The sequence below is a fragment of the Daldinia caldariorum genome (genome assembly GCF_022478825.1).
Source record: "Daldinia caldariorum strain CBS 122874 unplaced genomic scaffold F4812scaffold_2, whole genome shotgun sequence".
Lineage (NCBI taxonomy): Eukaryota > Fungi > Ascomycota > Sordariomycetes > Xylariales > Hypoxylaceae > Daldinia > Daldinia caldariorum.
In genome coordinates, this window is record NW_025953038.1 from 3792616 (window position 1) to 3807779 (window position 15164).

Here is a 15164-nt window from a genome sequence, read left to right on the forward strand (position 1 = left end):
GTAAGTACCTAATCTCAGTGTGTAAGAGCATTGGACAGGAATCAGGATACCTCGTCCACTGTACGAAGAGCACCTGTAATTACAGGTACTTGTAGTTGCTAAAGTTGTAGGTACCTACACTTGTTTGAGAAAAGTTCAAACGTCCTAAGTGCGGTGGGGACGCAGGGTAGTAGCCTGTCTAATGCCGCCTAAATATCCACTAAGTAGGTCTAGCATAAATATCAGGTACCTAAGGTACAAAAATAAGAAGCGGTGATGTATTTCAGCGGGGTAACCTTGGAAAAAACCCCAGCTTACCTGGGTAAGCTACCTATTATCCATCTCTACGCGGCAGATATTTCTTACGTGCATCTCACGTGTGCTATGGACTTAAGGAAAGAAGATCATCTTGCGAAATTTGACGTTTTTTTTTTTCTCTCCTCTCTTCATTTGTTTCTAGTTACCCACATGCTTGGCATTCACTACGGCCCGGCCCTTTTTGAATTTGTGCTTCCAGGTACATTTTATTTCTCCCTCTTTAACATACCTCCTATGTACGCTTAAACATGTCACGGATAGACTCAACTCTGACATATGCAAGATTTAACCTCAAATCATGATCTTGCAAGTTTTTTTTTGTTTTTGTTTTTGTTTTTTAGCGGCTTCTTTCTGTGCTATGTATAGGATATTTTCAAAGTATTTACGTAAGGTGTAGACACAGATGCTGACGTGATTACGAGGTACAGTATCAAGTTCGAATAAAAGGATTAGTGAGGCGGAATGTTTGTTTGAGGTAAATATTTAAGCTATGTGGCTATCTGCCATATAATTTGATCGACTTTGTGAATAGTGCATCTTGTATTGTTCCTCAATGGATCAGTTATATCCCATTCCTCTGTATCACCTGTAACCATTACCATAGGAATTGCTACTTCGATAGCCGCCTCGGTCGTCATACTGTCGACGATCTCGATTATCACGAGGAGGAGGGGGTCCCCGATTATATTGGCCACCATAATTGTTTTGACCATGCGGAGCCGGAGCTGAAGCATATCCTCCACGTCCTTGTGGACCTCCGTAACCTCCGTAACCTCCACGTCCCCCTCCGCGATTACCTCCGTAATTGCCTCCGTGGTTTCCGCCGTGGTTTCCTCCATAGCCACCTCCGTATTGGCCACCGTACGCCCTGGAACCACCAGTATAGGCAGGTGGCGGCGGTGGTGGTAATCCGCTACCGAATCCTGGAAAACCAGGAGGTGGCGGTATCCAACCAGGAGGTGGAAGTGAAGGAGGCGCAGAATATGAATTGTTGTATCCGTTCTGCTGGTACGGCGGTCGTTCAGGTCTATCTCGTCGAGAATCGGGTCCGTAATTAATCCTATCTCTCCTGTTACCATCCCATCCACCTTGACGCCCAAGAGGTGCACCGCCATGGCTTCGACCGGAATTTCGCATCTTCCCCTTCAGTTCTTCCATATCGCTGCGGTTAAGCGCTGATACTGGCATCTGGACGCCTCGTAAAAGCATAGACTTGTGGCTATGCGCATTCGGCATCTCGTAGTACACCCTATATCGTTAATTAGAACCAAAACTTATGTTTGCAGTTTGTTATATAGATTTAGAAACTCACGTTAATGATCGGTCATCCTCCACATCAGGCATTGCCTTCCTCTCTAGCGGGTATTCCAAGCTGCCATGAGGAAGATACTCGGGCACCTTTTCTATGGTTCCAGATAGACCTTGACTTAAGCGGGGGTTGAGTTTATACCTAGGTTCGCCCTGTTTCTTGGAGTAGAAATGTGTAATAATATCATCGTACAACTCTTGGTTGGCCTCGGAAAGTAGGAGAACATCTCTGCCAGGGCTGTTGCGAGCTGCATCCTCAGCAGTCAGATGTGGATATCTCTCCTGTACGGCAGCAAGGAGCCGAGGCATTTCGATGAATGGAAGAAGCGCCACACCCTGCCACGCCATCTTTTTCCCATTGAGATCGATCTCAAACTCCTCGGGGTAAAAGTCAATGATGGGGCTGTCTGAATTCGTCATAAGATCATGGAAAATTTCCGGAAGGACGTGACGAGATGCGGCAGGCTGAACGCTCATGAGCTGCTCAAATGGCTTTGCAATTCTACCCTTCTCGAAGTTGATTTCCATATTACCAATGTCCACAAAGTCTTGCGCAAAGGGTGCATAGTGATAAGGGTAGAACCATTCCCATGACGGACATCCTTGGAAATAGTACCTCAAAACCCAAGCAAGTCCTTCAACATAAGCTCGAGCGACTTTGTGCCTAAACTCGATGTCCTTCGGGTCGACGTGGAATTTTTGCTCGTAATACCTATCAGCATATCCTTCTTCCCATAACCGGACAGAGTCTTCCGGCTCTTCCGCTGCCGCTGTACTACTCGCAGGGGTATCCGGATTTTCTTCCTCCATCACAGATGCTTTGCGCTTACCAGGAGCAGAAGGAGACTCTGGTTCTTCCGTGCTATTTGCTTCGGGGGTACCTGTGCCCGCTTCTGATTGAAGTGACTGGATCCGACTCTTGAGTACCGCGGCAGCGCTCTTGTTTGCCACATTGGTATCTTGAGCTCCTCGATTGACAATCATATCGTGAGTAAGACTTTCAGAGAGGCCGCCGGGGAGTGAGCTATTAGCACTACCTCCATTGCCTCGGTCGTACTGGTTGCCATTACGTCCATTCCTCTGTTCTTGGAGCTTTCGTCTCTTAAAACTGGCTTCCCTTCGCTGCTCGACCTCTCTTCGTCGTTTGAAGATAGCATCCTCTTGCTTTGCTAAGCCATTCAAGATATACTGAGCTCTTTCCAGATTCACGTGGCCATCTTTGGTAACAAACCCACCCATGGAAGGTAAATTGTCTCTCCAAATGGCAGTTAATGTGTCAATGCCATTCTCGCGGATTTCCAGAGCGGGAAGATGGGGGAGGAAGTCATTGCCGACAAAAGAGCACATAAATACCCAATCATCGATAGCACGCTCGAGATCAAAACCGAAGGGAAGTCCTGGTACATCTAGCTCGACGGCGAGATATTCTCGCAAAACTGAAACATGGAGCCAGATGAATGGCTTCAGGGGTACAGGCTTATCTTTTTCATCGAATTCGCCCTCTTTCTCCTTGGCTGCGCCACGGCAGTTTTGTGCATCGTGACCTTTCTGACCACAAATACGGCAGGTTTTGCTTTTTCCGTCTTGGAAAAAGACATCTTCTCGGAGAACGCGAAAATGAGGCTCATGAGTGGCAAGTCCAAGCATAATCAAGTCGGCATCTAATCCATAGATGACATGTCTCGTGTTGGGATCATGATTGGGGGATGTTCTCTGAGAGCGGATAAAGTTCATGATCTTATGCTCACCCTCACCAGGAACTGTAGCGTCGGAGATGATGATCTTCATATTAGCCCATCCAGGGTCAGTGTTTAGCTTGTAGGCACACCAATACCTCAGACTCATTGCTAGTATGTCCATGAAAGGTGTACCAGGCGTAATAGCGTTAGAATCGAAGGCTTTTTTCGCTGCAGCCTCGAGTGTCTCGGGCGGTAATTCGCCACCATTCTGCTTCTTCACCATCTTCATTAATTCCTCCTTGTCGATTTCCTTTTCCTTAGCTTCTTGGGCGGAACGGAATCGTCGCGATCGCTGCTGGTTCATCTTTGCTCGAGGCGCAACACCATCTGCGAATAGGTCGTTAGAGTAAGTGCAAGAATAGAATATGATAGGTGTTGGACGGCTTACCAATTGCAATCATAAGCAGCTTTCTTGGACGGACCATATTGACCACGCGGTCGGTATACTTGAAAATCTCCACCATCATCTCTTCCTCGTCCTTTGGGGCAGGCTTGTCTTCTGGATGGGAGCAAGGATGCACGATACCATTCATATCCAAATACAAATTATCGAATTCCTCGCCATTCGGATTCGGTCGCGTAGTATCGACAGGAATAACTGTACCATCGTCCATCTCGATGGGCCTGTCTTCCACAACAGGGGATATGATCTTGGGATATTTGTTGGAGAGCCATCGAAAAGCAGCCGGGATACCCATCTTGGCGGTGTTAAAGGTAAGAGGTGTTTAGAAAAGTAGAATTCGGTCGCGATAACGAGGTGACGAAGTAACAACGGAAAGGCTAGATAGATGGTGATAAACCAGAGACCTAGCCGGGACTAAATATCGAACGTCGATTCTTCGAGGGGGCTGGAGAAACGAAGGCAAATACGGAGATAAATATTGGAACCACCGATAGGCGCATGAGGCATCATTAAAAAAAAACGCGTCAATTAAAGTTTGCCTGGGAGTAGATCGAAAGAAGTGGGTTGAAGAAAGAGGTAAGTTGAGAGAGACGAAGCCTCGATCAAAGTAACTTTCGGATTTGCACGGGTTATTTAAATAGTACAGAAAAGGAAGATAAAATCTAGCAAGGATGCACCAGAATAAACTATGCAATGATCCCGATTGACGAAACGACCCCTGGCTACCTATTCCACATCAAAGGTAGATAGGTTCGTGGCGATTTTGAAATTGTATCAGCCACGAAAGAAGTTGTTGAATAAAGAAAGATTCGGCGGCGCAAAAGTTCATCCAAGTCGCGAGCTTTAGCCTAGACCCTTGTCACAAGCAGGAGATAGAGTTCGTAGAAGACCCGCTTTTTAGCTATCACTTCCAACTAATACGATTCTAGCCCTTTAGCGATTCTTATAGCCAACTGCAGGCAGGTTCCCACGCGCTGCCTGATTTGATAGGTACCTGTTCTGCCTGTGTCTTACGGTTATCTCCAACTGTTATTACAGGTAACTTACTTGCCTCTTATCGATATCTGGCCAAAATTATGGTCTGTTAACAGTTCGCAGCTAGTCAGTCTTCCCTTCTTCAACAAGCATTCTCATTCAACCTAACAACCAAAACACTAAATATAGCAGAAAGCCGCCAATAGACGATCCGGTCTCTTATACGGTTTACTCGACAGTACGATGCTCCTAAGCCGGTAGCCCTTCTGCCAATGGACTTGATGCGCAACCGCGAGATTGAGCAGCAGCAACACAAGCCATGTTCTCTACAATCACTTCTGCTCCTGCGAAGCAGTCTGTCGGCGAGACAATAACCGTCCTCAGCGGACGTCTAAGCTCGGCTACCCTTCTCGAAGACCGCCGAGCTGCTATACTCGGCTTACGAAGCTTTGCTAAAGAATATCCAGCTTCGGTTGCGTCCGGTGCTCTGAGAAGTCTTATTGGAAGCCTATCTAAAGATGGCGAAGATGTCGACACGGTCAAAGTGGTCCTCGAGACCCTATTAATGCTCTTCAACCCCAACCCAGACAGCCCTGAGGCTTCCGAGGAGATTGCTCTCTGGTTAGCAGACGAGTTTACCCAACGACAAGAAAACATAACGTTGCTCTTGGATTTCCTCGAAACTAATGACTTCTATTCGCGTCTGTATTCTCTACAGCTTCTTCTCGCTATCCTCTCGGCTCGCACTGAAAGAACCGAAATATGTGTATTCACTGCGCCCCTTGGTATTTCTAGGCTAGTTGCTGCCCTTGACGACAGGAGGGAGGCCGTCAGGAACGAAGCGTTAACCCTCCTTACCTACCTGACACCGTCGTCCCCGGATATTCAGAAGCTTGTAGCTTTCTCAAACGTATTTGGTCGGGTCTTCACCATCATAGCAGCCGAAGGGTCACTTTCTGAGGGTGACAGGATAGTCGAGGACTGCCTAATTCTTTTAGCCAACCTTCTGCGCTTGAACCCTTCGAATCAGTCTTTATTCCGCGAAGAGGCTTATATTCCGCAGTTAGCAAAACTGTTAGAAGGTACCTATCACACCGGAAAGGAAGGGGAGGAGGATGTTGCGCTTTGGGCTCAGGAACAGCGCAACAGGAACATATATGCTCTACTTGCAGTCGTCCGCCTCTTCCTTGTGCCTGGTGCTGTAGGAACGCCTCAAAATCAGGCGGCCTTTTGGCAGCATGGCGTCCTTTACCACGCTTTACAGCTTGCTTTTAGCCACGATGCAGAAATGTCCATTAGAGCAGAGGTGCGATGTTTCCCCCGTCTCATCAAGTATTGTGCATTGTTTGTTTACATGTGTGACGTAGGCTTTGACAACATGTGCGGATATTATCAGAGGTAATTCTAAGCTACAAGAGACGTTTGCACAATTACAAGTCCCTTCAGTGTTAGAAACGGCGCCGCCGACCAACGGGCATACTGGCAAGACAAACGTCATCCCCGCCGTCTATGTAATCGATGGTCTTCTAGATCTTACCCTAAGCGTGCCTACGACCCAGGCGTTCGACTTGCGGCTAGCAGCCTGTCAATGTATCAAAGCATATTTCTTCAACCACCCCGAAGTCCGCCTACATTTTCTACGCCGCGCAATCGAGGGCCACTCATCTGGCGTAGACGAAACAGCTAACGTGCTAACTACTCTGCTCCGACCGTCTAATGTCTCAGGCTCGGTAGATCCTTACCGACATTGGTTCGCAGCTGTTATCACATTTCACTTGATCTTCGAAAATGCCGAAGCGAAAGCCCTTGCGATGTCTGTAGCAGAAGGTGATGCGGAAAGCGGCGAAGAAGTAGTAACAAGCATTCAAACTATTTCCGCCCACCTCGTCAGTGGGCTAGCCAGGTCCGACGACGAGCGTATCTCCGTGGGTTATCTGATGTTGCTGATAGCGTGGCTCTTCGAGGATCTGGATGGAGTTAACGACTTCTTGGGTGAGGGCAGTAACATTCAAGCCTTAGCACAAGAAGTTGTACGATATAATTCAAGCAATGTCATTGTGCAGGGGTTATGCGCTATGCTCCTCGGTGTGGTTTATGAGTTCTCTACGAAAGATTCACCAATTCCTCGTTCGACTTTGCATAGCGTTCTCACGTCTCGGATGGGCCGCGACAGGTACATCGATATCCTCAATAAGTTACGAAGTCATCCTTTTATAAGGGATTTCGAGGTCATACCACAGAAAGGAGACAATGGGGGTAATTTACCGGATGTCTTCTTTGATGCGACTTTTGTGGATTTCTTCAAGGACAACTTTAGCCGCATGATAAGGGCCATCGATCGTGACCCGGGCATGGAGATTTCGGTAGTAACCAACGGCATTCAGAAAGGCATATCTCGTGAGATGGTGGACTCTCTGCGAGCTCAAGTCGACGAAAAGGAACGAGCATTGCAAGCAGCACTGGCCGATGTGGCCTCTCTCAACGGAAAGCTCGGTCAAGAGCAAGCTGACCATCGTCGAACTAAGGAAACCTCTACTGCGGATTTAGCAAGAATAAAGAGCGTCAGCGAGGCCATTCAACAAAACCATGCTGAAGAAATCAAGTAAGTACCTCAAGGACGCCGTGGAGTTTATTCTAACGCAAAAAGGAAAATTGAGGCGCAACAGCGGTCAAAAGAGGAATCCTACCAGAAGCAAATAGAAGCTGTCCAAAAAGAGGCAGCCACTGCTGCGGATGCTATCCACGCGGATTACCGCGAGAAAGAAGCGGAATTACAAAGACAACTCGAGTATGTCCGAAAAACCGCAGAGACCGAAGCGGCCCGTATTCAACGACGATCCGAAGCGGAAATGGCGGATCTTCGAGCTACAATCAGCCGGCTAGAGGTTGACCTTATGAAGGTACATATAAGTGCAAAACTGATGCTTCACTACGTGCATTAACAGTACAATACAGGCAAATAAGGCAAAATCCGAAGAGTTGCACGCTGCTCAGGAAGAATTTGCCGAAAAGCTATCAAACGTGCAGTCGAAGGCAAAGGCAGCAGAAGAGCGATATTCAAATCTCGAAAAGCAATTATCACAAAAGGACAAAGAGATAGAGGAGGTATTTAAAGACTCCACCCCAACACGACTATCACGAGAACTTGGAACGAGGAGATATGCTAATTCTTAATTCTAGTCTCGCAAGCAGCTAGATGAGAAGGAGGAACAGAAATCGGCTATCCAATCCGAACTTGACGATCTTCTTATGGTCTTTGGTGACTTAGAAGAAAAGGTTGAGAAGTATAAGGTACGCATCCGCAGAGTTGCAATTTCGAGTCGTGACTTTTCAACGTGCTAACATAGGAGCTCGTAGAAACGGCTTGTTGACCTAGGCGAAACTGTGTCGGATGGCGAGGATGAAAACGATGACGATGACGACGACGACGACGACAACGATGCAGATAAAGACGTGGATTAAGTGTATTATCCGTTAGGTATTCAACCAATGCGTCTTCAGCATAGTCTATAGGTACAGTAAGGAGTCTCGTATTTGGGCCAACAAGCAGAACTGCCGATACCCCTGATTTAGGAAGAAAGCTCGATATCGAGCTTGGTACCTCATAAGTGCCTAACGCTTAATAGGCTTACCCCCTTCTAAAGTGCCTACGACACAGGTAATTGGTGGAGGTCTTTTCTAAGAACTACTTAACCTTACCTCGGTGCTTTAAGGTACCTAAGGTAACGCAAGGACGCAAGAACGCAAGGGAGGTTAAATGCCTACCTAAGGTTAGGTACCTTTAGGAGGTACTTTAGGTACTTAAAGTTCGCATGCAAATATCGCATATGGTATATAGCCAGGGCAAAGGTTACCTAGCCTAAGGTACCTAACGTACTACGTAGGTAGAGATATATGTACTTATCCGAGCCGCTATCTTGTTTATACGGTGTACCTAGGTTAACTTTGAATATTTCCACAATTATAAGAAATTCTTAAGAGAATCGTGATATTAATAACTTAAATCGAGCCGCCAGCTATTATTATATGTTAAGCTTGTTCCTGCTATAGCCCCTTGGTGAAACATAAGAAGACTATATATCAGGCTGCATTTCGAGATATAGCTCAGGGTATTTTGACTCATAAATACGAGCATTGAGGGATTGGAATCCCCCCCAAAAAACTCATTCATCACTTTTTTTTTCTAGGTATCACCAGTTTTTTTATTTTTTTATTTTTTCCACTTTTCGAATTTTGTCAACCAACTCTGTCTTTTTTTTTTTTCCTCAACCTCTCAGCTTTACACCTGCAATGAGCGCCGCAGCACAGAGCAGATCCGCCAACCGCCACCCCCCGGCGAGCGAGTCTGGGGATTCGGACTCGCGGGATGAGGAGGACTGGAGCGATGCCGAGGAGGAAGACGACGATGAGGAAGAAACTCCCGAGGTCATCTCGCTGCTTGATGACAGGGTCTTCCCCGATGTCATGTCCATGCTTGCGCACTGCAGAGAGAAGCACGGATTCGACTTTCTGGGCGTTCGACAGCGGTTGCAGCTTGATTTCCACGGCTGCGTCAAGCTTGTGAATTTCAGTGAGTGTGGTTGTTCCTTTTTTTTCTGTCTTGTTTTCATTCCGTTTTCTCCTTTTGTTCGCATTGAGGTCGATACCAAATCATGCCGCCGTATCGCTTAAGAGATCATGATAATCTTCTTATACGCCTTAGACACTTTAAATCACGGGCTGCTGTCATATTATCCAAACCCTCTTCTCAATTTCGTAACTTCGGTCCTAACTCGCAACTAGTTCGCCAGCGGGTGCATGAGGGCCTATCCGTGACGGAAGACATCTCGTGGCCCGACATCGACCACGAGCAGTACCTCAAGCCCGTCCTAGACGATGATGCCGTCATCTTAGGTCTATTTGACCTGCCGGAACTCAAGCCGGCTGTGCAAGGTAGCAATGGCAATGGAAATGGCGAGAACGCGGCGCTAGTTGATGACCTACTGAAGCGCAACAGCGAGCTCCAGGAGGAGCTAGCCCGTGTTAAGACCCAGTTCGACAGCTACCGCGTTGCCGTGCAGCAGACTCTTGACGAGCGCTGGGGCGACGTCGATCAGGCTGAGGCCGAATCTTCTGCCGCTGTCAAAGCGGGCAAGGGGAAGGAGGATGGCGAGAAGAAGGAGGATGACTCTCAGTACTACTGGGACTCGTACGCTGGAGTCGGTAAGCATCTGCTCTGTCCGATATACATACCTATACAAACGGCTCTTTTTCTAACTCCTTGCTACGCAACTTAAGATATTCACGAGACGATGCTGAAGGATGCGGTGCGCACCGACGCATATCGGGACTTCATCTATAACAATAAGCACCTCTTTGCAGGCAAGACTGTGCTGGACATAGGATGCGGTACAGGTGAGTCTTAGCAAAAATTTCTTTATCCATGTAACTATCTTATTTATTATTCTCCAATCTAACACACCAACCCAGGAATCCTAAGCATGTTCTGCGCCCGCGCCGGCGCAGCCAAAGTCATCGCGGTCGACGCAAGCGCCATCATCACCAAAGCGCAGGAGAACATCTTCCACAACAACCTGTCCTCGATCATAACCTGCGTGCGCGGCCGCATCGAGGACGTCGCCCTGCCCGTCGACGAGGTCGACATCATCGTGAGCGAGTGGATGGGCTACTGCCTGCTCTTCGAAGCCATGCTGCCCTCCGTCCTGTTTGCCCGCGACCGCTACCTCAAGCCCGACGGCCTGCTCGTCCCTTCGCACGCCAACATCTGGCTCGCCCCCGTCGCCGACCCCCAGTACGTCGCCGACAACATCACCTTCTGGCGCGACGTCTACGGCTTCGACATGCGCGCCATGCAAGCCGGCATCTACGACGAGGCCCGCGTACTCACCTGGCCCGCATCCTCCGCCCCCGCCGACCCGAACAGCACCATCCCCGGGAGCCCCAGCGCCTTCAAGCTGCTGGACCTGTACCAAGTGCAGACCGCGGACCTGTCTTTCACCGCGCCCTTCGCCACCACGCTGGCTCGCGACAACGTCGACGCGCTGGACGGCTACCTGCTCTGGTTCGACATGTTCTTCTCGCCGACGCGCGACCCCGCGCGCAGCGCCGTGGCCCTCGACTCCACGGCCGAGGCCTGGGCCGCCGCGGACCCGCAGAACCGCGTGGCCTTTACGACGGGCCCGCACGGCCGCGAGACGCACTGGAAGCAGGGCCTGCTGCTGTGCAAGCCGAAGGCGGAGAACGCGTCGGCCGCGAAGATGAGCAGCCGCGGCGGCGAGGAGATCAGGGGCGAGATCTCGTTCTCCATCCCCGAGGACCACGCGCGCGGCTTGGTCATCAAGGTCGCCTGGAACGGCAACAGGACCCAGAGTTGGTCTTTACGATAGAGAGGGGGAGGAGGAGGATCTGGGAATGGAAATGGAAATGCATTGGAAACGGGGGAGAAAGAAAGAAAGAAAGGAAGGAAGGAAGGAAGAGTGATAGATCACGTACGGTAGCTAATGACGGTAACTGTGCCCAATGATTCAATTTTCAATGTACCTTATGGGAGAAGTCATAGATGCTTAATACCGTAAAAGTAGTACTGTTTAAGCTATCTTCTTGTATATCTGAAGCTTAGGTACCTAACCTACATGATCGGAGCAGAATACACATAGGAGGTACTATAACAGACTTAGGTACCTAAGATAGATGCCCCATCATAAAAATGCCAGAACTGTTAACCTGTTGAATTATCTACGATCTAACTTACGATTTTCTTATACACTTGATTTACATTGCTGAAAAAATCGACGAATCGCATTACATCAACACGAAAAAAAAAGTCGCGGGAATATACAACTTCTATTTGCCAGGAGTGTTCTAGCTGGTATTGAATAATCACTCGTCCCTTAGTTGGCCCTTCTATTTCCGAGCCCACTATCTCAATTTTCCCCGTTACAACGTACACATTCATCATAGCAGTACAGCCCTTTTGGTAGCATCTTAATAAGCTCGGGCAAACTAAACCTCTGCAATACGCCTTTGTTTTAACGTCTTCCTGAATCAAGAACCCATAATCTATATATCGAATCTTTCGACGTGATAAGAAGGGAAATTATGAAAGCATAGAAAATCCCGCCAATGTAACGTTCTTCGTAAAAGCTTATTCAGACGATGTTGTCTAATGGTTCGCGTGTCTGCTGCTCCCAGCGGACTGGTTGGTTCGGGTAGACGCTTGGGGATACAGCGTATTCGCTGACTGGGCACTGGTGTTGTATGGATGCGGACCACCCACTTGCGCTTCTTCGTCATAGGGGCCCGAATGCTGGGTTATCTGAAAGCTTGGCGTGTTCTCGCTGATTGGTTGCGGAGGTAGGGTTTCGCCTGCTCTCCGACGACCGCTGCGCTGACTCTCATGCTTACGGAGGTCCAGACGCAAGGACTCTATATCGGTTGAGCGTTTTCGCTCTATGAGATCCTCACGGGAGTCTGAGGAGTCGTCGCGGTTATAGCCCCAATTGTCTGCTGCTGCTGCTACGGGGTCGAGCGTGTTTAAACCCTGCGCAGCCTTCGCCTCTCTATCCTCGGGTTTTCCGGATTTGCTAGCTGTCGAAGGGTTCCTAGCCGGTGCTGCTGGTACCAATCGCTTTTCTTCCTTTTCTTTAGCAGCCTTGTCACGAGCAGCAGCCGCTTCCGCATCCGAGACGCTGACCGAATAGGAGGGATTAGTAGGTCCACCTAATGCTTCACCGCCGCCACCTGGAGGATAGATGGGCACCTTCTTCAAGGCAAGCGTAAGAGCACACATGAATTTGGAGCGTCGAGTAGCACGGATAGCCTCGTTGTGCCAATTTGACTTGTGCTTGATAGCAATCTTAAGCTGCAATTTATCCAAGTCTCCGACACCTGCAACGCTAATAGAAATGTCAGGTTGAAAATCTCGCGCATTCTCTGGGGCCTGCACAAATTTCTCCATCTCAAGCCGTAAAAGTTCGATGTCTTCAAATGAAGTATCATATGAGACATTGATGTCAATAACCTCTTTCATGGCCTTGCTTCGGGTAACGTTCTCGATCCAAACGTTGTTCAGAACAATGTTTGGTACCTGTACAACCTGCATCTTGTCGATACGATTGAAGACCGTGTAGAGCAAGGAAATCTTCTCAACAACCAGCTGCTCTTTCTCCGTACCTGTAATATCGACTCTGTCGCCAACATCGTAAGGATGCTTGACGAATAGGAAGATGCAAGAACCTAAGAATTCCTGCGTAGTGACAGCGAAAACGAAAGAGAGAGATAGCAAGGTCGTACCCGCAGTCGCGAGCGTGGTGATGAAGGAGCTTTGGAAGAACGCAACTACATTGAAATGTCAGCAGAGGGTATATAACTTACAACTTGGCAGAACGAAAGCGAAAGCATGTGATGACTTACGGAAGATGAAAATAACGATCAGCAGCACGATGAAGAGGAGGACCTGATCGAACACACCCAAGGCTTGGCTGATGTCCTTCATGCTGTTTCCTATAGCCTTTCTCTCCTTTCCCATCTCAACTACCTTCCTAATCATTTCGTCGAGGCTGATATCTCCATTCCCATCCGCATCGATTGCTTCGAAACATTCTTCGGCTTCTTCACGGTGGCCAGGGCCAAGAACCTCGATGATGTCATCGACATATAGAGACTCGTTGCCTTCCACGACAAATGACATCCAGATACGCTTCGCGAGAGCCTCTGAAGTCCTAACTTTCTCGAGGGCTTCTACGACTATCGAGTGAGCGGAATTGGGGTTGAAGACCTGCTTGCCAGTAATCTCCGAGGCCAGGTTGCCGAAGACAGAGGTAACTTTGTCGCCAATGCGCGTTACATTCCCAATCAACCTCATAGGCGTCACTACACCACTCTTCCTATTCCTTCTTCCACCTTTCCCACCAGCAAGCAGTATCTCGATACTATCGTTGATAAGCTCATCCTCTTCGCGGAATTCACGGCAGTACATAGGAAATAGTTGCCGAGAAGCGTCGTACATCAAGCCCAGAAGGTAGACTTCCCGTTTGGAGTCCTTTATACGATTGGCAAAGGATCGCTGGTGGTATGTGACGCTGATAAGTTGAATAATAGCTTTCTCGACGAGGAACACAGCCGAAGAGGCAAAGAGCGCACCCACGATTCTTCGTATCGTTATAACCCACTCGACATTGTTGTATCTAACATTTAGCAGACCCGTGAATATAAAGAAGGTCGCCAATGCCCAGAAGAAAAGGGAGAGCGGAATCTCAAGTGCGCGGATGACGATTGCATACTTGCGAGTACCAGCGCTGATGACACCGGTGAAAAACATAAAAATAGGGGGTAGAAGATGAGCAACGACCTTACCAACCCATAAGGCCAGCCACGCTAATTCAATCCATAGAAAAAGATCAATGAGACGTGGGCCGGGGTCATATATGGCGGGAGTTTCGTTTACATCATTGGTTCGCGGGCCGTGACCAGCTCGAAGCGTGTCCTGCTTATTCAATGCTCGGATAACAATCATAGGAATTGCCAAGAGGACACCGACGGGGACGATGTAAACGAGATATCGCGTGAAGACTGAGGCTTGGATGAGCTTGTTGTAAAACCTGCCCATGGCAGTAAGAGATGCCTCCTCGGAGATTAGATTGTCATTCTCCTCAGAGCCCTCGGTTTTCTTGGCTCTCCTCCGACCACGATGAAAGAAGCCACCCTTCTCGTTGTCGTCAGTAGGGGGCTGGTTTTCAATACTGAAGCCGGTTGCATTGCTTTGGTTGGGCTTTCTAGCACCAGTCGAGCTGGCGTTGCTCCGTACTTGAGTTAAAGGAATGTCGTTGTCCATGTCAGCTCGCGAGCCACCCAGCTGCATGAAACCTCTTGGGGAACGGATCGACATGGAAATGAAGAGATGTGTGAGTGAAGTGGTAAAGATAGTTAAGCTATCCCACTGCCAAGGCTATATAGATGTGACCCAGCAATGCGGTGCGGTTCAGAAATTTTCTTTTCCCTTTTCTTCTTAAAATAGGGTATGGTACGATTGCAGATACAAGAGAATGGATTATAAAACGAAGTTCCTCGGGATAGCACCGGGCGATCGATCGGAAGCGTGAAAGATGGTGCGTTCAAATATCAGGTACGAAACAAGGACAAATGTAACCGTAGGCGTTTAGGACACCAAACGAATGATGAGTTTAGAGAAAAGAGGCAGACAAAACGAAAGACTGTCGGCCCATGAGTCTAGCGAATAATACAGGTGAAAAGGACCCGAAGCATAGTATGCTCTTGAGGAGGATGTGGGGGGGAAGAGGACCGAGGAAATTGTCGAAGATTGAGGATATAGTAGTGAAGTTGTAGTTGTAGAGTTGGTTAGGGAAGAAGAAAAAAGAAAGATCGCGAATCTGAACGGCAAGGTGTGGTTCGGCAGCGCTAGGTTAGATGATATTAGGTACACT

General features: G+C 48.4%; 4 protein-coding genes across 4 annotated transcripts; 2 read left to right on the plus strand and 2 right to left on the minus strand.

Annotated features, from left to right (window-relative positions):
* Window positions 1–711: 711 nt before the first annotated feature.
* F4812DRAFT_204762 (exonuclease N-terminus-domain-containing protein) lies at window positions 712–4262 on the minus strand. The gene is made up of 3 exons (XM_047930279.1): window positions 3733–4262; window positions 1610–3671; window positions 712–1546 (listed from the first exon to the last, which is right to left on the minus strand). The coding sequence occupies exons 1-3, from the start codon at window positions 4040–4042 to the stop codon at window positions 880–882; spliced, it is 3039 nt and encodes a 1012-aa protein (XP_047794410.1). The 5' UTR covers window positions 4043–4262; the 3' UTR covers window positions 712–879.
* A 362-nt stretch (window positions 4263–4624) lies between these two features.
* On the plus strand, window positions 4625–7450 carry F4812DRAFT_204854 (p115 like vesicle tethering protein). Its single transcript, XM_047930280.1, has 2 exons — window positions 4625–6028; window positions 6090–7450. Exons 1-2 carry the CDS (start codon window positions 5042–5044, stop codon window positions 7326–7328), a joined length of 2226 nt encoding a protein of 741 aa, XP_047794411.1. The 5' UTR covers window positions 4625–5041; the 3' UTR covers window positions 7329–7450.
* Window positions 7451–8690: 1240 nt separating this feature from the next.
* Window positions 8691–11453, plus strand: F4812DRAFT_416565 (S-adenosyl-L-methionine-dependent methyltransferase). Its single transcript, XM_047933084.1, has 4 exons — window positions 8691–9292; window positions 9505–9924; window positions 10000–10116; window positions 10192–11453. Exons 1-4 carry the CDS (start codon window positions 9013–9015, stop codon window positions 11106–11108), a joined length of 1734 nt encoding a protein of 577 aa, XP_047794412.1. The 5' UTR covers window positions 8691–9012; the 3' UTR covers window positions 11109–11453.
* Window positions 11454–11884: 431 nt separating this feature from the next.
* On the minus strand, window positions 11885–14554 carry F4812DRAFT_449823 (Mechanosensitive ion channel-domain-containing protein; the record flags this gene model as incomplete). Its single annotated transcript, XM_047936020.1, has 2 exons — window positions 11885–13059; window positions 13135–14554. The coding sequence occupies 2 exons, from the start codon at window positions 14552–14554 to the stop codon at window positions 11885–11887; spliced, it is 2595 nt and encodes an 864-aa protein (XP_047794413.1).
* Between the last annotated feature and the right edge of the window lie 610 nt (window positions 14555–15164).